Source organism: Chenopodium album, chromosome 27 (assembly GCF_948465745.1).
Source record: "Chenopodium album chromosome 27, dcCheAlbu1.1, whole genome shotgun sequence".
In the NCBI taxonomy this organism is placed as follows: Eukaryota; Viridiplantae; Streptophyta; class Magnoliopsida; order Caryophyllales; family Amaranthaceae; genus Chenopodium; species Chenopodium album.
The window spans coordinates 1,771,127-1,794,124 of record NC_137860.1 but is presented as its reverse complement, the minus strand read 5'-3'; the positions used below and the strand labels follow the sequence as shown (position 1 = coordinate 1,794,124).

Here is a 22,998-nt window from a genome sequence, read left to right as displayed (position 1 = left end):
AAACTTGTTCAAAGGTATATGAGACCTACTTACAACTAATTAAATTTAGCTAAACAATTTATCTACTCAGACTATACGAGCGAGTTTCAGCAAGATTGGGAAGATGGAAATATAGACTGGAAAGATCAGGGCTAACACAGGCAAAGTTGTCTACTCTACTACAGTTCAAACAAATGGGCTAAGATTTAGGAAATGATAAGTTCAAAACTGATGAAAGCATACACTATAACAACTACTTACAAGTTAAAACAATTTGTAAATACTACTCTATTATACGTCTTATTTTTTTAACTTGATTTGTTTCATTTATCACACTTATCAATACATAAATCTAAATATCAATATCCTCATTTCTAATTTTGATTTTGTTTGATTCGTTTTAGTAAATCTTATTATAATATCTATTTGTTATAATTTTTATTTGTTTATAATGTATTATACAAGTACATGTTTTCACTTTTTTCTTACCTTATAAGTCACACATGATCATATTAATACTTTAATAGTGAAAAAGTCAAACTAGATCAAATAAGTATAGTCAAAATTAAAATTCATCTCTGCCAACATGGGTACCATCTAAAAATATTGGCTCACACGAATGCAGGATGCCTGATGTTACAGAAGAAGAATGGGGGATTCAGGAATGGTGAATACAAAGGAGAGAGAAGGGACAGGGTGTGGAAATTGGAAAGAGAAGGCTTTGCAAACTCTGCATCATCGTCGTCGTGTAAATGGTGATTCGATTAACAATCTCCAAACAGCAGAGCAGATTTCGAAATATCGTGTAAATGGTGATTCGATTAACAATCTCCAAACAGCAGAGCAGATTTCGAAATAGCAACGCCAATCCTACACGAATAGTAAAATAATACTCTGTACTTTGGAAGTTATTCTTCTATTTAACAATAAGTTTAAAAATATCACCTGAGCTTCACATGTTTACACCAGCTTCAATAAATATTATGGTCAGGCTCAATACAATTATTGCATAAGTTAGCTCACGGTGACGTTTTCCGCTTCAACAATGTTACCTTACCCCTCTAACAGTCCAACCCCAAAAAACATTTAATGTTACTATACTACACAAAATTCTTTCTAGGACCTTATGAAACTACTATTCTACAAGCCAAAATTGTAGTTTCAAGAACGATTGAATGCATATCTACAGCATATAATCATCGCGACAAAATTTTTACATGTAAATCGAGATTACAGTGAAAAGAATGTAGTAAATTGGAACTTAAGTTCCATGGGCAACAAGGAATAGATACGTCTTTAGATAGTACCATTTAATCCACTCTTTGCCCTCCTCTTTTGCAAGTTTGCATCATAATGTGCAAAAGCAGCATCCAAAGCCTGCATGCAAGTAAGTTGACACCATCAGAAAACAAATTAGAAGAATTATTCAGGTTCAAGAATTCTCCTTCCAGCTTTTTATTTATTAATTTTTTTAAAATTTTTTTTATATAGAATAATCAATATACATACTTCGTATAATAGAAAATGATTTACATCAGTCTTCAAAAAAAAAAAAAAAAAAAAAAAAAAAAAAAAAAAAAATGATTTGCATCATATAAACATAGTAATCCTCTGAAGAACACGAGTAGTATTGCATCTGTTCAGGTTGCCTGATGTAAAGTATTAATGGAATGGTTTGGCAGCCTTAAATAATCTGTTCAATTTCAGGAATGCTCAGTGCTAGCCTGACGGGCAACGGTTTGGTGTCAATTGTGTCACTTTATCAACTTCTCCAAACAATAGGTATAAATTTCCTTTACATAGTAATATGTGAACATGGTTTTAGGAAAGGAAAATCAGCTACAGGACTTCAAAATGGATCTATCTGGCCTTAAACCATTCATTGCCACTCTGCATCATAATGTGCAATAGCAGCACCTATAGCTTGCATGCAACATGTTTCCCTCCTTAGAATGCTGCCTGCGCGGGCACGCGTGCAGGTGTGTGCATGTCTGTGTCTCCACATAAACTATATCATCCAATAACAGGAGTATGACAAGCAAATTGGACTAAACTGTGAGTGTTTGTGTCTCCTCAGAAACTATGTCATCTAATATTAGGAGTATGACGAGCAAATTGGACTAACCTGGACCATTGGCTGAACCAGAAGCGAGATTTGATGTCTGAGATCTGACGGCACAGACTCCTTAATTTGCTGCAAATAGCGGCAAAAGTTATGTAAAGATTAAATCCGCAATTTGCTCACAAGGAATTAACGAAAATCAGGGATCAATTCACATGCAAATAGCTCAACCTAGCAGTCTCCCCAAAGAGGCAACAAGATTCCATAATCAAACAAAAAAGAAATTCAGTTCATTTCCAACTGGGCAGAAAGAGTCCAGATCTAACCAGACGAATTCCACTGGGGGCAGAAAAGTATTCAAAATTTTCATTTTTTTCACGGCAACAGAAGATCATATTTTAAGATGACATTTCCCATAACTTGCTCAATTAACCACCATATAGTTTTTCATTTAACCACAGCTCAGTACCAATTCAACAACAACAAAGCCTTAGTCCCAATGATTTGGGGTCGGCTCACATGAATCGCTATAAGGAATTGTACAATATAAAGAAAGAGACATAAAAAGATAATCATTAAAAGAGTCTGAAAAAGGGGAGAAAAAGAAAGAGCATCCAAGAAAAATTAAGGGAGTTTTAAAAGAGAAACAAGAATAAATATCAAGAAAGTTTTACAAAAGCGGTCGGAGGAGAGTTCAGTACCAATTCAATCAACTAAAAATGCAGACATTATAGCAACCATATCTCAATTTATTACCTCTTCCACCAATGTTTCCAATATTTGGAGTCTGTGGCTCATATTTTGGTATGAATTTCCAAAGTTGGAAGCAAAATTGGACGAGGGTTAATATTAATATGTTATATTACAAGTTAGCTTGGTACTTTTACAATGATTCAAATAATTTCTGATTAATGTTTTTGTTTGATTACTCGATTTCTACCATAACTTAGCTAGTGGTACATATACAATGATACAAATAATTTCTGATTAATGATATTAGTTTGATTACTTGATATCTACTATTCTCTTATACAAAAAAATTTCTCATGGAGTCACAGGCATTTCAGAAACTATGGGTATAGGTTGTGTACATCAAAATCACCCAAAATCCAATTGTATACCCTGATTAAGAGTACGACGCTAACCTAGTTAGGTGTAGTAATTAAAAAATAACTGTTAGAAAGCAAAAGATACATAAATGTTATTGTTTGGTAGCAAAATGTAAACGAGTACTTTATTTCTTGTCTGTAAAAACAATATTGTAATGATAAAGAAAATTTTAAAATCCCATCTTTCTAACCAATCAACAAACCAGTCATTGTAATAATAACAAGGAATAATAATCAGCTTCCAAGCATGAATATAAGGGGCAGGGGCACTTTAAGTAGTAGCATTAATAAGATAGATACTCATAGATAGTTGTCTAGAGGGTAAGCATCATATGTAGAGCAGATCAGAGAGCATAAAGGCAGGCGATTGTTGAGAATTTCTTAAGCGAGATTTTTTTTTTTTTTTTTTTTTTTTTTTTTTTTTTTTTTGAGGGATCTTAAGCGAGATTATTAATTGAGAGAAGACTCAATATCATTTTAAATCTGATTTTCCAGATTAGATCACCTTCTTCTTCACTTAGAAAGCAAAAGATACATAAATGTTATTGTTTGGTAGCAAAATGTAAACGAGTACTTTATTTCTTGTCTGTAAAAACAATATTGTAATGATAAAGAAAATTTTAAAATCCCATCTTTCTAACCAATCAACAAACCAGTCATTGTAATAATAACAAGGAATAATAATCAGCTTCCAAGCATGAATATAAGGGGCAGGGGCACTTTAAGTAGTAGCATTAATAAGATAGATACTCATAGATAGTTGTCTAGAGGGTAAGCATCATATGTAGAGCAGATCAGAGAGCATAAAGGCAGGCGATTGTTGAGAATTTCTTAAGCGAGATTTTTTTTTTTTTTTTTTTTTTTTTTTTTTTTTTTTTTTTTTTTGAGGGATCTTAAGCGAGATTATTAATTGAGAGAAGACTCAATATCATTTTAAATCTGATTTTCCAGATTAGATCACCTTCTTCTTCACTTAGATTATGCCATTGATGGTATCTAAGCCCCCCCCCACCCCCCCCCCCCAAACAACTCAAAAAAAAAAAAACCAAAGCTTTATTCCTGAAAGGATGGGCTATCTCATCTTCTCATCTGGTCATTCACAGAGATCCTCTTCTTCCATTCAGTTTTATGCAGTTCTACATGCTCTTGCAAATACATTTTCTTCATATCTCCCCCCTGCCCCCCCCCCCCCCCCCCACCAAAGCTATTTTGGTCTCCCCGCGCTTCCTTAGAAATCTCCATCACATGTAGTCTATTCTCACTTATATTCTTATCAACTTTCTTCTGAATATATATAGTCCTCATTTTAATCCCTCAAGGGTGTCCCCACACATCCATCTCAGCACACGCATCTCTGCTACACCCTTCTTAAAATGCTCCTTAAATGCCCAACATATTGACTTGTATAACAAATTAATTATGCCCCAATCAAATTGTTTGTTGTCACGTTAACTTTTCCTCTTAATCATAGTAGTGTATCATATCGCTCAATAACTTAGTCGGCGCTCCTCATTTGAGTCAACCATACTTATTTCTGTGGATGTGTAAAATCGATCCAAGGTACTTAAAACATCACAAATGAGTTAGCTCTTTACCAAATTTCTACCCCCACCCTCACCCCAACCAACCAATACAAAGATGACACTCCATGTATTTTAATTTTACCCTGACCTAACCTAGCCTTAAACCCTCAAGACTCTAAACTGTGTCTCCATCGTTTTAGCTAAAGCATTACCATAGTTCATCTATCAATACAACATTATTACTGCATTGATGAACATATAGAAATCATTATTCAATTCAGCTCAATTTATTTTGAAAGCATTATTACAACTTATACAGAGTTCTTTAATAAGCATTAAACTCTAACTCGTTAACTTTGAGTCTGATCTGGTTCATTAATAACTATAGCTTACAATTCTAGAATGGTAGCTTGAATGTAAACAGGAAATCAGAAGTAATAGCAGAAAACAAAAGACGAGAAGGATTTGTCACCTGAAGCTTTGGATAGATCTGAGCCATCGCGTCTTTCAATCTATCAACCTGTAATAGAAACAAGAGAAGCAACCTCAGCTTTACCATGATAAATGACACTTTTAACACCAATCCAATCTCGTACAGGGACTCATAATTTCAGTGTAAAACTGCACATATACAACTACAATGATCCTTGTCAAATCATAGTTCCATACTTCCATTCCTGGATTTCAAAAGGTCAAGATCTATCCGGCCTCGTCTGTAACAAAATAAATGCCCATATAACAAGGAAAATTCGCATATATGTCAAACCGGGACTAGAAAAAGAAAGCACCTTATCCAGTAGTAAGAGAAAATAGAATAAGATAAGATCCCTAACTTCTGAAAACATCTTTTCTGGTAAAAACCAATATTTTTGGTCCAGATCTAAAAATAGAGCAATTCTTATACAGCACAAGCTGCACTTTCCCACATGTTAAGCAGGTTAATGTATACCTAGTTAACTACTTCGCAGTATACAAAATGGGAAATCATGCAATTTTGAATTTTCACATCAGTGAACTAGACGAAAGAAAAAGTTTTTTACACCTAGCTATCCATAACTGATGATATACATGTGCAACATTGTATCAACTGCTAAGTGCAATTATGTCTTGATCCTCTCTAGAGCTGTCAAAAACTAACCCGACCCGAGAACTCAACCTGAACCAGCAATGATCTGAACCCAACCTGTACTCGGACAATGGGGTGAAACTAGTGACCCATAAACCGACCTAAACCTGACCGTATGTTAATAGACAACCGATTTGATCCAATACTTTTTGACCTGAACCCGAACCGTTAACCGATTTAATCCGACCCAACAATAATCTGAACCCGAACTAGTACCCGACCCAATTAGAACCTGTACCCGAGTCATGGAAGGTTTAATAAAATTTATATGCCCTTTGTTCAACTTATATACTGGTACAAATCTGTAAATCCACAATCCGATTCAGCTTGTATACCTTATGTTCTCTAAAACTCATATATAGGTTTAATAAACTCTTGATAAAGCTGATCAAATTATGGAAGGCGTAATTATATAGGTTCAACTTGAGCATATCGATATTTATTGGAATTGAACTTAAACCAAAACCCAACTCAACGCTAACTCGAACCCGAATGTCCCAATTATTAACTCGCTCAAACCTAACTGACACACAACCCGAACCTGAAATTGAATCCGATCTGAATTTGGCTCGAATTGAACCTGACATATATCCGAAAAGGTGAACGACCCAAAATAAACTCAACTGAAATTGATCCGACCCGAACTTAAACCTAATATGAGGCTATATTGACCCAACATATAACCAGATCCTAATTAAACCCAAGACATGATTCGACCCAACTCAAATCTGACTTGAATACCCGAATCGACAACTCTACTATAATACACGAAATCGGAGCGATTAGGAGGTGTTGGGCGCTGGTGTTGGAATTTCACGGAACACTACGGGATGAATCCCGAGATCATATAATACTGTGTGGACCCATATATGACCATTATCCGGCGACGTAAAGGCCCCGGGCCCCAAAACCTCAAAATTTCCTTGAAAAGCGTGGATTATAACCTTCAATTTTGTAATTTTTTTGACCTTTTTTCAACAGGATATAAAAATTGCCGAGATGCTTACCATGGTCCCTAATACCCTCCAAGAAACCAATTAGGTCGGTGGAAGCATCAAATATGCCCTTAAACGGTCATTTTACCCGTTCACAACTTGAAATGATTTTGTAAACTCAAGCCTACCTCGGATGTTTATGACAACATATAATGATCATAAGTGGTTTCAAACGGAATTAAATGACCCCGAGATGTATCCCTTAGGATCTCAAGGCTTTTCGCCACCGGCTCCGAAACCTCAAAATTTCCTCAAAAAGCGTGGATTATAGCCTTAAATTTTGTAATTTTTTGACTTTTCTTCTCCCGGAACTAAAAATTGTCAAGATGTTTACCATGATCCCCAATACCCCCCGGGAGTACAATTGGGTCGGTGGAACCATCGCATATGCCCTTTAACGGTCATTTTACCCGTTCACAACTTGTAGTGATTTCGTACACTCAAGCCTACCACGGACGTTTATGACAACATATAATGATCATATATGGTTTCAAACGGCATTATATGACCCTGAGTTGTATCACTTAACGTCTCGAGGCTTTCGCCACCGTGCCTCGAAACCTCAAAATTTCCTCAAAAAGCGTGGATTATAACCTTCAATTTTGTAATTTTTTGACCTTTTTTTGTCGGGAAATATAAATTGCCAAGATGTTTATTATGGTCCCTAATACCCTCTAAGATTCCAACTGGGTCCGTGGAACCATCAAATATGCCTTTAACAGTCATTTTACCCATACACAACTTGTAGTGATTTCGTAACTCAAGACTACCACGGACGTTTATGATAACATATAATGATCATATGTGGTTTCAAACGGATTTAAATAACACCGAGATGTATCCCTTAGGGTATCAAGGCTTTTCGCCTTCGTGCCTCGTAACCTCAAAATTTCCTGAAAAAGCGTGGATTTATAGCCTTCAATTTTGTAATTTTTAAACCTTTTTTCGCCCGCAACTTAAAATTGCCAAGATATTTACCATGGTCCTAAATATCCTCCGGGAGAACAATTGGGTTAGTGGAACCATCTTATATGCCCTTTAATGGTCATTTACCCGTTCACAACTTGTAGTGATTTCGTAAACTCAAGCCTCCCACGAACGTTTATGACAACATATAATGATCATATATGGATTCAAACGACATTATATGACCCCGAGATGTATCCCTTAGGGTTTCAAGGCTTTTCGCCACCGTGCCCCGAAATCTCAAAATTTCCTCAAAAAGCGTGGTAGCCTTCAATTTTGTAATTTTTTGACCTTTTTTTGCCAAAATATTAAAATTGTCGAGATGTTTACCATGATCCCTAATACCCTCCAAGAGTCCAATTGGGTCGGTGGAACCATCCAATATGCCCTTAAACGGTCATTTTATCCGTTCACAACTTATAGTAATTTCGTAAACTCGAGCCTACCACAGACGTTTATGACAACATATAATGATCATATGTGGTTTAAAACGGCATTAAATGACCCCGAGATGTATCCCTTAGAGTTTCAAAGCTTTTCGCAACCGGACCCCAAAACCTCAAAATTTCCTAAAAAACGTGGATTATAGCATTCAATTTTGTAATTTTTTGACCTTTTTTCACCCGGAAATAAAAATTGCCGAGATGTTAACCATGATCCCTAATACCCTCCAGGGGTCAAATTGGGTCGGTGGAACCATCCAATATGCCCTTAAACAGTCATTTTACCCGTCAGAACTTCCACTGATTTCGTAAACTCAAGCCTACCACGGACGTTTATCACAACATATAATGATCATATATGGTTTCAAACGGCATTATATGACACCGAGAGGTATCTATTTAGATTTCAAGGCTTTTCTCCACCGGGCCCCAAAACCTCAAATTTTCTTCAAAAGGCGTGTATTACAACCATCAATTTTGTAATTTTTTTACCTTTTTTCGTCCGGAAATAAAATTTGCCGAGAATTTTACCATGTTCCCTTATATCCTCCGGGAGTCAAATTGGGTCGGAAGAATCGTCCAATATGCTTTTAAACAATCATTTTACCTGTTTACAACTTGTAGTGATTTCGTAAACTCAAGTCTATCACATACGTTTATGACAACATATAATGATCATATATGACATCAAATGACATTATATGACACCGACTTATATTCCTTAGGGTCTCAACACTTTTCGCCACCGGACCCTAAAACGTCAAAATTTCCTAAAAAAGCGTGGATTATATAGCCTTATATATTGTAATTTTTTTGACCTTTTTTTGCTCGAAATAAAAATTATTGAGATGTTTACCTATGGTCCCTAATACCCTCCAAGAGTCCAATTGGGTCAGTGGAACCAACCAATATGCCTATTCCCAACTTGTATCGATTTTGTAAACTCAAGCCTACCACGGACGTTTATGACAACATAAAATGACCATACATGGTTTCAAACGGCATTATATGAGCCCGAGATGTATCCCTTAGTATCTTAAGGTTTTTCGCCACAGGCTCCTGAACCTCAAAATTTCCTATAAAAACGTGGATTATAGCCTTCAATTTTGTAATTTTTTTAACTGCTTTTCGTCCGAAAAAAAAAAATTACCAAGATGTTTATCATTGTCTCTAATACCTTCCAGAAGTCCAATTGGGTCGGTGGAACCATCCAATATGCCCTTAAACGGTCATTTTAACCGCTCACAACTTGTAGTGATTTCGTAAACTCAAGTCGACCACAAGACGTTTATGACAACATATAATGATCATAGGTGATTTCAAACGACATTATATGACCCCAAATGTATCCCTTAGGGTTTCAAGGCTTTTTGCCACCGGTCCCCAAAACCTGCGAAGCTCGGACTCGGCCAAACACCCAGCCGTACCGGTGTCAACACGACGCGACCCGGGTGCGGACACGGAATCTGGGTCGGACCCTTGCGTGAAAAAGTGGACTCGTCAATTGTGAACCCTAGATCTAAAATAGGAGGACAGATTCACCAAACCAAGAGCCTAAACCTTAGGGTTTCTGATCAAAAGTGAAAAACGAGCAGTTTGACACCAAGAAGTTGCTGGATTTCTTTGCCGGCGACGGAAAACTGGTTCTTTGAGTCTCGAGTTCTCGACCATTCAACTTCAACTGCAATTTCCGTTTTCTTTTATTTTTTTTAACGTGGGTGGGGTAGGCAGTCTTGAAAATTGAAATAGTGAATATGGGGGTAGGTGGAAAACTCACGTGATTTTAATCTTATTTACTGCTTCTTTCTTTTCTTTTTTACAATACTACTTTTATATTTTTTTTTTAAAAGCTGAACAATAAGTACTACTCTAAACTTCTACTTTGACCTATTTTTACTTGCCTTCAACTCTTATATTTTTTAAATTGCCGTGTCCCCGAGTCCAAATTTAAAATATGGACTCTTTTAAAACGTGTCCACGGATCCTTAATTTTATAATATTCCGAGTCTGACACTTGGACCCATACCCGAGTCCGACACCCGTACCCGAGTCCGAGCTTCCTAGCCCAAAACCTCAAAATTTCTTAGAAAGTGTGGATTATATTCTTCAATTTTTTATTTTTTTGACCTTTTTTCACCCGGATTTAAAAATTGCCGAGATTTTTACCATGGTTTCTAATATCCTCTGGGAGTCAAATTGGGTTGGTGGAACCGTCCAATATGCCCTTAAACGGTCAATTTACCCGTTCACAACTTGTAGTGATTTCGTAAACTCAAGCCTACCACGGAAGTTTATGACAACATGTAATGATCATATATGGTTTCAACGGCATTAAATGACACCGAGATATATCCCCTAGGGTCTCACTACTTTTCGCCACGGGGCCTTGAATCCTCAAAATTTCCTCAAAAAGCGTGGATTAGTCTTCGATTTTGTAATTTTTGACCTTTCTTTGCCCGGAAATAAAAATTGTTGAGATGTTTACCATGGTCCCTAATACCCTCTAGGAGTCCAATTGGGTCGGTGGAACCATGCAATATGTCCTGAAATGGTCATTCTAACCGTTCGCAACTTGCACCGATTTCGTAAACTCAATCCTACCTCGGACGTTTATGACAATATATAATGATCATATATGGTTTCAAACGACATTATATGACCCCGAGATGTATCCTTTAGGGTCTCAAGGCTTTTCGCTACGGGCCACAAAACCTCAAAATTTCCTTTAAAAGCTTGGATTATAGCCTTCAATTTTGTAATTTTTAAACCTATTTTCACCTGGAAATAAAAATTGTCGAGATGTTTATCATGGTCTCTAATACACTCTTAATGTCCAATTGGGTCGGTTGAACTATCCAATATGCTCTTAAACGGTCATTTTACCCGTTCACAATTTACATTGATTTCGTAAACTCAAGCCTACCACTGCACGTAAGTTTATGACAACATATAATGATCATATATGGTTTCAAACGGCATTATATGACCCCCAGATATATCCTCTAGGGTCTCAACACTTTTTGCCACCTGGCTCCGAAACCTGAAAATTTCCTCAAAAAGTGTGGAGTATAGCTAGAGTTGTCAAAAACTGACCGACCCGAGAACCCGAACTTAACGGACAAAGATCTGAACCCCAGCCTATACTCGAACAATGGGGTGAAACAAGTGACCTTTAACCTGACCTGAACCTGATATTAACCGAAAACCCATTTGATCCAATACTTTATGACTTGAACCCAAACCTGCCTCGACCTCATAGTAACCGTCAACCGATTTAATCCGACCCGAAAACAATCCGAACCTGAACTAGTACCCGACCTAATTAAAACATGAACCCGAGTCATGGAAGGTTTAATAAAATTTTTTATACCTTTTATTCAGCTTATGTACTGGTATAATTCCGTAAACCCTCAATCCGATTTAATAAAATCTTTTGTTCAGATTATATAACTTTTGTTCTCTATTACTCGTATATAGGTTTAATAAAATCTTGATGATGCTTGATCAAATTATGAAAGGCGTAATTATATAGTTCAACTTGGCCACATCGATATTTATTAGAATTGAATTTGAACCAGAACCTGACTCAATACTAACCCGAACCAGAATGTACCATCTTGTTAACCCATCAAACCCGACTCAACACAATCCGAATCAGAAATTAAACACGATCTGATTTTAACTCGAATTGAACCCGACCTATATCCGAAAATTTGAACTGAAATTGACCCGACCTGAACCTGAACTTGATCTGAAGCTAGATTGACCCAACATAACCTGATCCTGATTTAACCCAAAACCTAATTTGACCCGACCCAAACCCGACTTGAATACCAGAATTGACAGCTCTAATCCTCTCATCCTGTCAGTATTATAAGCAATTCATACACCACAATTGTTTGCAAGCTAAGGGCAGCCACACATAGAAATCTGGTAAGAAAAAGCAGATATGCTCCCCATTTAACATAAAATAGACTTCGAGTTCTTCAGAAGTTGTTAGAAGAGTTTCACGTAGGAAATAGTCATAATATCAAGTAGCTATGTAAATCATTAATTGCAAAATAGTATACCTTTACAGAAAGATGTTCTGTTGTAATTGGATATGATGACCAGAAGTGCTTTAGCAACTCTTGAATGGATGTCCAATGCTGAAATGAATGGTGATGCAAATATGCAATTAGTAGCATAAACCCCAATAATAATAATAATCCAGAACCCAAATGTGGCGCATAAACACATAAGGACCATGATTATAATTACAATATATGATACATGAAGATTGACAGGCAAATTATATTTCATGGTTAAAATCAACCAAGTTAGAATACTTGCTTTACCTGACCATTAAAAAATGTTATCAATAAAGTAACCCAGCTAGCTCATAACCTTCTTAGTTTCAGATGAATACTCAGAATATAGATGTATACCACAATCACATGACTTAATTCTCCAAGCAAATACCCATATATAGTTAACATTTAACAGTATACTACCTCTGTTTCAAATTATGTGCAACAATGGGGTCTTTTTTGAGATAAAAAAAAAATTCAATTGTTGCACATAATGTGAAATGAGGTAGAATATCCATATTGGTCCCCTTTTGGTGTCCTACCTTTCTTTGCCACCACAGTAGTGTTTTTTTAAAAAAAAAATTAAAATCCTTGGAGGCAGCATATGGTCACATATTCTTGCAGACATGTAAAATATTATTAAGCCCAAAAGGATATTTGCTTACATTTAACAAATCTTCCTTTGTCCTGCTGGGCAATCTATCCAGCACAGTTTCCCGATTATTTCCCCCAAGATTATACTTCGTACTGGATATACTATGGGTCAAACTGGCCAAAACCTGTGTAAGAGTAATACATCAAAAGTTCGTACATGAACAGAAACTATCCCTTCAAAAGCAGATGCAACAGTTAGGAAAAATTACTGTAGATACACACACCTTAAAAGCAACTTCAGCTTTAATGATTGATGTTTGAAGTCCCACAGACTTGATATCAGATATGGATTCCCTCAAACAAGTATAAGCTTCTTGTGTGTTAATGTGGCAATTCACATGTCTAGCTCCAACAGCAGTGTCTCCCAGGGAATTCAGTGCATTAGCTTGTTGTGAATAGAAATAATCTCTAGGGTCCTGAAACAATATAAGAGATGACGGAGATTCAGTTTATTTATACATCTGATGTTGGAGATGATGGAGAAGATGCAAATAAGCAAACCTTGATGCAAAGCGGAGCCACAGGGGGTTCACGAGGTGCTTGCAGATCCTCAATTTCTGTCATTCTACAAACTCTATTCAGTCGCTCTTGATTATCGTTCATTTCGGATGTATCATTAGCCAATTCTACTGCAAACATCCATTTATAGCTCAGATTGAGGGGAAGAAGATTATAATGGACAGTTTATACATTGAAATTGGAAGATAAAAAGCTCACTAACCTTTTTTCATCCGAGCAAGTGCCTCCGCTACAATTCGAGTGTCCCCAATCACCACATCTAGCATAAGTTCAACAATACAAGGGGAAAAAGGTTATATGCTCAATTTAAGAGAAAAATTAGAGTTCCGTTGATTATCACAGTTAGCTGGTCAGATCTTAGAAATTTTAAAAGCCACTAACCTAGAGCCCTTCCCTCAAGAACAACAGCAGCATGTCGATTGAGATCTTGTGACAAGTTCCTCTTGTATTGGTCATAATGTGTCTGGGACTCTGCAACTTCTTTATATCCATCTCGAGGATTTCCATGATCCTATTTAATAGAAAGAAAAAATGGGTAAGGGAATTCTAGTACAAACAACTTTATTCTGTGGCACAAAAAAAAAAAGATGCCTTCAGGTGCTTCCATAAAAATACAGAACTTAGGATATGTAGGAAATGGGTCTAAATTAGGATATATGTGAAACTTAAAGAACAAGAGCAGAACTCTAAGGGTGTACAATAATACTAAATATACCGGAAGGTGAGTGTAATCATCCCCTTGATCAGCTTCCATATCTAACGTCGGATCAACCTTTCTTATCTGCACATTTCATTGCCACAATTAGTGTTGAAACAGAGCTTATTTATGGAAGCATAAAGTAGCACAAGAATATATGTCCTTTCAAGACTACCTTTCTACGAGCTTCACTTGCTAGTATATAATCCTGCTTTAGAAAAACAGCAAGCTGCTCATCTTCAGCAGCTTCTGCTGCAGCAGCTATGGCATTCTTGGTGCTGTGAAGATATTCTGCTCTGCAATATTTGGTCCAAAAGTCTTTCTCGGACATCTGATATTAAGACAATAAGTTGTACAAATTCAATTTATTCATACATTGAAAAGAGCTAATAACAAGTGCACAAAAAGCATGTGGAAAATAAGAAAACCTACCCTTTTTGGCACATAAGTCAGAAAAGCTTGATGAACTGCTGGCTTCTCAGCAAAAATCTGACAAATTTAACAATAGATACATTGCCTTAACAGAAAAATCCACCAAGAAAATAAGTTACAGCTAATAAGGATGAAGGTTATACGACAGTCATGAGCAGAAAAACAGTTGAAGAAGAGATGATTGCTTGAATTGATTAAGTTTTTTATCATCTCATTGCTGGACAATACTATTAGATTATAAATACGCCAAAATTGTTACAGGTATGACCACCGCCAATCCTAAATAAACATTAATACTGTAATAGTGAAAACCTACCCCCCCCCCCCCCACTAACGAGCTAAACTCAATCAAAAGTCTGGCCTAAGGTTGGCCAATCCTAATTCTAGTACGCTAAGCTCAGGTTGGCTTGCCCTAAGCATGGAGCCATGGAAAATTATTTGTAAAAAAAAAAAAATATCATTTCTGGGAATAAATTGGCATATGTAATATTTAAAATATTCAGAATTAATTCAAAATTTGAACCAAATATGTTTATATTATGCGTAATAAAATGATTAGATTAGTATTTCAGTTTAAAGAAGATACTTTTACATAAATAAAAAAACACTTTCATTTAAGAATATTTCAAAATGATTTGGTGATTATCTTTTATTGAGAAATTGCCATATATGGTTGTAGTTTTAGTAGAGAAAAACGATTGTCTAGTGTACTACTGTTTGTTTAGCGACATAATTGTTCTGTCAAGGGAACTTTAAATAATGACAAGGGGGTAAGAACAAAGTACAGATATGGGCCCTTTACTAGACACTAGCCTTAAACTACCAAGATAAAATTCAGTAATCAACCACTCGTCTGTGTGCAATTTAACTGGTTTTGTTTTTTTATTTCTTGTTTTCTTCTAGGAAGGTTTCGAGACACTCAAGCACCATTGTAATCTAGTGCGACAGAAGAACAACGAACATCAAACAAAAAAGCAAAGATCTCACTACAAGAAGATGAAATAAAACAAGCCAGGAAAGTCCAATTACTCCAATATACAGAAATCTTGGAAATTTTCATTCCAAAGAGGAATCAAGCAAAGAATAAGACGAATAGGGTAATACCTGATGAATGATTTCCGGTGTCAAGTTAAAGGTAACTTTATTTGTCTGAAAGGCAAAAAAAAGGAAGAGGGAATTAACAAATTGTTTGTCTTACCATGCAACAGAAAGATGATGGAAGAACTAGTCAATGCATCATAATACTAAGCTCTTTTTATAACTTCCCACTTAAAATCTGGAATTTGCAAAACCCAGAGCTGGTAGATTAATAAGGCAGCTACTCTGTATACTTTAAAGAATTTCAGAAAATTTTGGCATCATACTTATGGACAGATGACAAGGTAACAATTTACTTCACGAGTTTAAACAACAACTTCATTCCACAATCACAGCAATATAATCTAATCATCTCATTAAGCATGATCAGCTGTCACCATATAGTAATCAAGACCAGTTCTTAAGTATAAGCCTTTTAGTAATTTAGCATCTTGGAACGGGATGGTGCCATACTTACAAACTATTCTACTAAGTTTGGTTTTAGAAATAAGAAAATGAGCAGAGAGTTGCAACTTCATAATCATGACAGAAGACCGTCAAATATACACATAAGATAAACACCTATGAAGTTCTCTAAAGTAAAATGTCTTCCAGAAGTTCAAGAGTCTACGATAATTATTTGCCTGAACATGAAAAGAAATGATTCTCTAACATTCAATTCCCAAACTCAAGGTCTCTACCACATAAACAATGCACTAGGAATACAACAACATCCGCTTGACTCCAAAAAGGACAACAATGTGTCTCTAGTAACTCCAACACATTGTAGACAATGAAACCATGAAGAATGATTGATTTTTCAATTGAGATAGAAAAGAAAGATTGTGATGCTCAGAAATCATATCTAAGGGTGAAGATGATCTTGGCCTAGTTATGAGCTACAAGAGCTCAGTTTGATCAAAATTCATCCAAAGCTCCACTTGAAATTTAAATAAGTTCAGCTAAAAACAGCTAAGCTCTTCTAAAAAGGCTCATGAGAAAGCTTTAACATAAGAATTAAAGAGAATACTGAACATCTCATAAGAAAACCCTACAAAAACCAGAGAATAATTATAGTACTTCCAGAAAAGCCCAGCATAGAGTCCATAACCTCAAATCAATGATATGTGGCTCACTGTTGTTGTAAATGCAGAGGTTGCAAAGAGTCTCCTGCCCTCCCCCAAAATAGCATGCACATACACACTCTATACTGATTCATCTAATCTAGCACACTCAACAGCTTATTTAGGGAGTGAGTGAGAGAAAGAGATTTCATACAGTACCCGACCATCAGTCAGTGGCTTGATGTCTGATATCATAGCACTTTTAAATCCCACTCGTTGGGTCGAAGATGATCTTTTATTTCCACCATCTAACAATTTCTGCAGAGTATCATCAAGAAGAGAAAAATAAAAATTTATCACTTTTGACTTTGCCAAATAAATCATGTTCACTAAGAGAGCAAAGATATGGAAAAAGTATCAGCTATTTGTGATATCTAGAAGAACTGGTGAACATAGTCAAAGTGATAAATTCTGTTGAGTTACCTTTCTAGTTGCCCAGAACTCATCCTCTGTCAAAATTTTACCAATTACCAACTGTTTATGAAGTTTCATAAGCTCACTGCAAAGGATAACTAATATCAATATTCAATAAACCTTGTGGGAACAAAACATAAGAAAAATATGAGCTTCCATTGCTCTCATCATGGTAATTTCCTGAACTAATGGTCCTGCATGACTCCTATCAGCACAAATGGAAATCCTTCGACTTTTAAACACTGTAGGCCTGTTACCTGTCTTCTTGCAAAAGTTTTATTCGTCGCTCCATTTCTTCTGAACTTAACTGAGTAGGTCCTTCAGAATCCTTTTTGGGAACATCTGGGTGCTTCTCAAGGGCCTTGGCTGTTCACAAGGTGTCATGCTAAATATCATCAGGACCAAAAACTTTAACCATACCCTACATTAAAAAAAAAAAAAAAAAAAAAGGGATAGGAATTTCATGTCACAAAGTGAAGAAGTACAAGCAACATCATTAAAATTTAGGTCTTGGGAATTGGATTTTATAAAAATGTTGCACTAGTAGATTATGCTCTAGTAATATCTGGCAGAAAAATTGTTTTATTTGTACCCAACCTAAATAAAAGGCAATCTTAACAGCGTAATAATTATACAAAGGCCTTGTTTGATAAAGATATGATTGATGAGGTTCTAGCTTTTTAAGAGCAACTAGATGGTTTAACCAAAAAAAATCAGCTATTTTTGGTGCTTGAAAAGTAGATAATATAAAGAGTTTTTTGGAGTTCAATAATCTAATTTGAAAAGGCTGCTCGATCAACTTTTTGTAAGAGTTGTTTTAGCAATTTCCTGCTATAAGCTATTTTGGTGTATGGTGTTTGGTAAAATAGATGATTTAAAGAGTTACTTAAAGCAACTAATGCGACCAACTAGTCAAACTAGATATGTCGGTCAGTTACCAGCTAATTATCAAACAGGGCCTAAACCCATGTCTCATAAGAAGTGGTGGAATCAAACTAGTTGACATTGATCAGCTTAGTATGCATATGTTACATTCATATAATCAGACATAACTTTGAAAAAACTAGATATTCTATCACAAAATTCCATAAAAAATCTACTGTTTATGCAAAAAAGCATTCTACAATCCATAGCATGACTACTAATAAAAATTTAGAACACAGGAATAACAAAAACCCCACAATCATATAAACTTCAGATGGCAGGATCACAGTGACAAGAACATAATCAAAAATAAAAAAAAATTGTCACCACAGCTTCTTCAGTCCTCTCATGCAATTCTGAAACAAGAACTCTGCCTTCCTTTTTAAATTGATACCAAATTGACTCAAATGACCAAACAACAAATCCTTCCACTGAACTCGGTATCCTACCCCATGCCAAGCATAGATATTCTCATCAAAAGATCTTTTATTCCCACAAACATCAAGATTTCAGGACATCAACATAGACAAAGCAAAAATAGCTAAGAGAAAAATGCACTATATTTAAAACCAGCATTTCATCAATTTAGTATGCACATGATATCTGAGAGTATCTAATAACAGAAGACCAAGCAAAGTTCTACCTAGCAGCAACCTGTCCTGAACATTAGTATAGCTCAATAATGGGGGGAAGACAACAAAACCTAAATTGTCACTTCTTCTGCTCCAGGTAATAACATAGCAGAAATTCATATATGTGTAAAAATTGGTCTTGCATCACACCTGATTTATAAGTCAGAAAGTCACTCTCTGCAATGTTGCACCCAATCATTCGTGACATAGTTGGATTCACAGAGCACTAACAAACCTAAGTGGTGCTATAGACCAATTTTCAGCAAAAGATAATAAGAATATATAATTAATGTCATAGTTCAATTTTAACTTACTCACAAAATCCCGACACATATCTCTATCGCTGAAGTTCTCAAATTCAAATATATACCCTTCTGATCCTTCACCCTAGAATCAAAGATAACAACAAGAATCAAATAAACATCTTTCAGTTACCAAGAGTACATCAAACGATAAAGTTTCTGAGTTACATAGAACAACAGAGCCATTTTTATGCTGATAGAAAGATGGCATGACAAATAGTTTAAGTAAATTGTATTAGCTGATTATTGAGTAGTAATAACTGAATTCAAACTCAGATTAAGGAGGTGTTTGGTTCACAAAATCAAGGAGTGAAGTAGGTGTTTAGAACGGTTTAAGCCCATGTCATGTTTTTGGTTGATGATTTTAAGTCTTTTTAAACCCATACTATAAACCCCCAAGGTTTGAGTTTAGAAATCTAGGGTGTGTGTGTGGTGTGTTGTGGTGTGGTGGGGTTGGGGTTGGGGTTGGGGTTTGGGGGGCGGGGGGCGGGGGCTCATACCAATACTTTCAAGTATCAGCTTAATTCTAGAATTGAGCCAAACACATGGTATTAAGAATTGAATTGTTCCATTCCTGATTCCAACCCTACAAACCCAACACCCACTAAGAAGTAAGAACACCGATCAAATTACTTTAGACAATACAAGATAAAAACAGAACCTTCTTCAGCAAATTAAGTAATGCTTGTTTACTTGATCCTTCTTTGGTGACTCTGTGAGCTGAATAAACAGGAAGGAAAACAATTAGTCAATCAAAGAGACATCCTTACAAAGCATAAGTCATCAAAGATATAAGATGATTGATTGCTAGAACCGCATTGAAATAAATATTACAATCTCTTACATCAACAAAAAGATAAAATGAATTATGAAACCTAGTTCCAACCTCCCACCCACAAGGCCATGAGCCAAATATGACATTAGCAGTAACAGATAATAGCCATCCGGTTTTGCTGCCTATTTACATGCTTTACCATCAAACATATGAAAGAACCAGCATACAAGAGGTCAGGAATAGATAACAGGTTAGCTAATAAAATAGATTATAGATATTCTCCAGATTAGTTGGGTATATAGCTCTGCTAGGAATTAGCATGGTTTCTGGCATGATTACAGCTTAACAATGGCAGAAATTAGGGACTGAAAATGATGATTGTAATGATAATATGTGAATTACACTAATCAAACAATAATTCCACTTTCGAGAGGTGGATGCTCTCCTAACATGAGCTTTTGAGAGGCTCACTCTCTCCCAATAAGAATCCTCACAATATTCAACATCATAATTACTCCTCCTAATGAGGTCTATTTATAGAAAAAGTCTCATAACTAACTCTAATTTATTCCTCAAGACACTACTAATAGGCTATGACTAATGTGCCCCTCCCTCAAATACTGATTCCTTGCAAGCTCTTGGATGCTGACCCCAAAAAGGCTCTACTAAGTGGATTTGAATAGCTACAGGGGCCTTAAGAAATATTTCCTAGGCAAAGATGGGTTTGAAAAGGTTTAAATGTGCACAAGAACAGCTTCAATAGTGGTTGGAGGTGCTTGACCTTGGACGGTTGAGAAATGCTGCTAGTTTGGCTGCTATAGGGGTCAGTGATGATCCTAATAGCACCATGCGACCCACAAATCCACAATCATCTTCAATTACCTGTATCTACCGTCAAGCATGTATTTTTGGTAAACCAAGAGGGGTCATAGGTTAAGACTTACTAGTTACTATAGATCTTACCTTAATGATAAGAAGGAACGTCTAAAAGATTTCATCGCCTTTTTACTATAATGGAGTTTGATGCATTGTGCTTTAAAATCCTTGACAATTGGACCCATGTGTGGAATTGCATACTCAGATTACTCGCTCTGAGCTATTGAGCTTTCAGTGTTAGTGTGTTACATATATAGAAAAACTAGGAAATAGGTTCTCTTAGCCCTTACAAAAATATTCGCCCCAAAAAAGTTTCAACAAGCTCTAATGGTCTTGGTTACAAGCACCAATTTAGCCAAAACTTGTCTTGAAATCATGATTCACTAAATGTGCTTTTATGATTCCCAAACTAATCACATCAATTTACTTAGCACCTCCTTGAAATAAATTAGATTGTTCACTTAATGACCACGTATAAGGAATGCACAAATCAAGTGCTATTTCCAGCCTCCCTCAAAAACCAACAATGGATAATGATGAGGTTATGTAAAAGTCACATAAATATTCAGTAAAACTAAATGGGGGGTATCCTCAATACATTTTTTTTTTATCATATCTATTTGGATCAATCTATGTTACTGATTAATGTACAATTATTCATGATTTCATAGAAATTCCAGCACTTCTAACTCCCATGGCCTTTGAGCATGAAAATCTACGGCTCTCTCTAATGCAGCCCTAGAGAATTCAAGTTATCAAGAAATCAGCCATTAACCTGAGAAACATCACATACACTGATACACACCACAATCTCCCTCAACCTCATGACACCGAATACAGCCAACCATTTCTTGCACACTCTCTCAGGACAAACAAAAAATCAGCAGCAATATAGTACATATCAAAAATCCTCAACTTCATCACACCCTACTCAGTTTGCGCGATTAACAGCTTAACCCTACTAACCTCAATATTGCTTCTCATTTAATTTCTACAACTTATAAGAATCAGAACTCAATTCTCAACCCCCAATTGAGCAGCAAGAATAGCATTGGTACACTAATTCTAGCCGTATTCGATAACATAATGAACGGAATACTGTCACAGAACTACTAATAAATCATTCACCCATTACTCAATCAAACAAAAACCAATTTTAGTACCTTTGATGGAATTGAGACGAACTCGAAGCTTCGTTCCAGAAGTGGGATCATTGGGGGCAAAAACAAACTCATCCATAGTCTGCAACAAGAAACAAAAACATTATACATTCAAAACTCAACCGATTGCAAAACTTAAATTGGGAAAAAACCCAGAAAAATTATGCATTTGAATACCATCTTCAAGACGCCAGGATTTCCGGGGGCTTTCGGAGAAACTTTATACTTTGCACGCTTCACCAACATCTCACCACCAGACCCCATTTTTGATTCAATTCGATCAAACAAAATTCAATTAATTTGAAACCCTTCGAATTTCAATTGGGTAATGTATAGTATTATTGAATCAAAAAATCAAATTTTTAATGAAATTGTAATGAAATTGGAGAATTTGGGTGGAAAATTCGGTCAGAAATCATGAATATCGGTAATCTATTCTAAATTGAGCAGTTTCATGTGTAAAACAGTCCTCTTATTAGAGAGAGTGTGTGTTTAAGTAGTTGTTTTGAGCTAGCGTTTGCAAAAGGCTAGAAATAATTGGAGATTTTGGTTACTTTTTCAAAGGAAGGAAACATCCTTGTTTAGGAAATTTCTAGAATGGTTCTTTAAAAGAAAAACCGCCATAGTTTTTTAATCTCAATTACGAGTATTAATATATTAGAAATCATTTGTTTTAGGAAGATCTTGAATTTGATTGAATGATCTGGCTTATTACCTGCGAATAGAGACACATAAGCCGACCTTGGGAGGTGATCGATATAACCCTCTCTAATGCCTAAGTCATCGTGCTAGAGAGAAGATATGTGTTCGGTCTAGGCCTTTTAGAGTACAAGTGTAGCGTGAAATGGCGTAGCTTTCTAGTTCCCTTTAGAGTGTGACTGTGTGAGGGAACCTAGCTATGACTGTAATAATGGTTTATATATTTGAGAAGGAAAATCACAAGAATTGAAGATTAGGTTGATTTTTAGTTATTTGTGAAAGGAAAACATAAGAATAAATCATGATCAAATATAGATTTTGAGCTACTTTAATCTTATGAGTCCAATAAATAACTTCATTGATCAATTTTTTTTTATTATTATTGATATAGAGAAAGAAATACAAGCATTAAAGTTACCCCATGATTTTACTTTTTTGGG

The 22,998-nt window shown here is 35.8% G+C and overlaps 1 protein-coding gene across 2 annotated transcripts; it reads right to left on the bottom strand.

Annotated features, from left to right (window-relative positions):
* Positions 1-911: 911 nt before the first annotated feature.
* On the bottom strand, positions 912-22,414 carry LOC145619242 (general transcription and DNA repair factor IIH subunit TFB1-1-like). 2 transcript variants are annotated; one of them, XM_081673895.1, is made up of 20 exons: positions 22,037-22,414; positions 21,863-21,941; positions 19,710-19,768; positions 19,061-19,133; positions 17,448-17,556; positions 17,200-17,275; positions 16,936-17,034; positions 15,680-15,724; positions 14,576-14,632; positions 14,319-14,474; positions 14,162-14,227; positions 13,828-13,957; positions 13,649-13,705; positions 13,429-13,553; positions 13,152-13,343; positions 12,939-13,052; positions 12,274-12,351; positions 5,146-5,193; positions 2,105-2,173; positions 912-1,356 (listed from the first exon to the last, which is right to left on the bottom strand). In XM_081673895.1, exons 1-20 carry the CDS (start codon positions 22,121-22,123, stop codon positions 1,276-1,278), a joined length of 1,800 nt encoding a protein of 599 aa, XP_081530021.1. In that variant the 5' UTR covers positions 22,124-22,414; the 3' UTR covers positions 912-1,275. The 2 variants fall into 2 exon arrangements, with proteins under 2 accessions (XP_081530021.1, XP_081530020.1); XM_081673894.1 differs by having other exon boundaries at positions 13,429-13,556; positions 22,037-22,412.
* Positions 22,415-22,998: the final 584 nt, after the last annotated feature.

Excerpts from the sequence above, each read along its gene's own strand:
- LOC145619242 (XM_081673894.1), bottom strand. The coding sequence starts at position 22,123 with ATGGGGTCTGGTGGTGAGATGTTGGTGAAGCGTGCAAAGTATAAAGTT. Across the intron at positions 14,228-14,318 it reads CAAGTGAAGCTCGTAGAAAG|ATAAGAAAGGTTGATCCGAC; the intron begins GTAGTCTTGAAA and ends TGAAATGTGCAG. Across the intron at positions 1,357-2,104 it reads TGGTTCAGCCAATGGTCCAG|GCTTTGGATGCTGCTTTTGC; the intron begins GTTAGTCCAATT and ends ACTTGCATGCAG.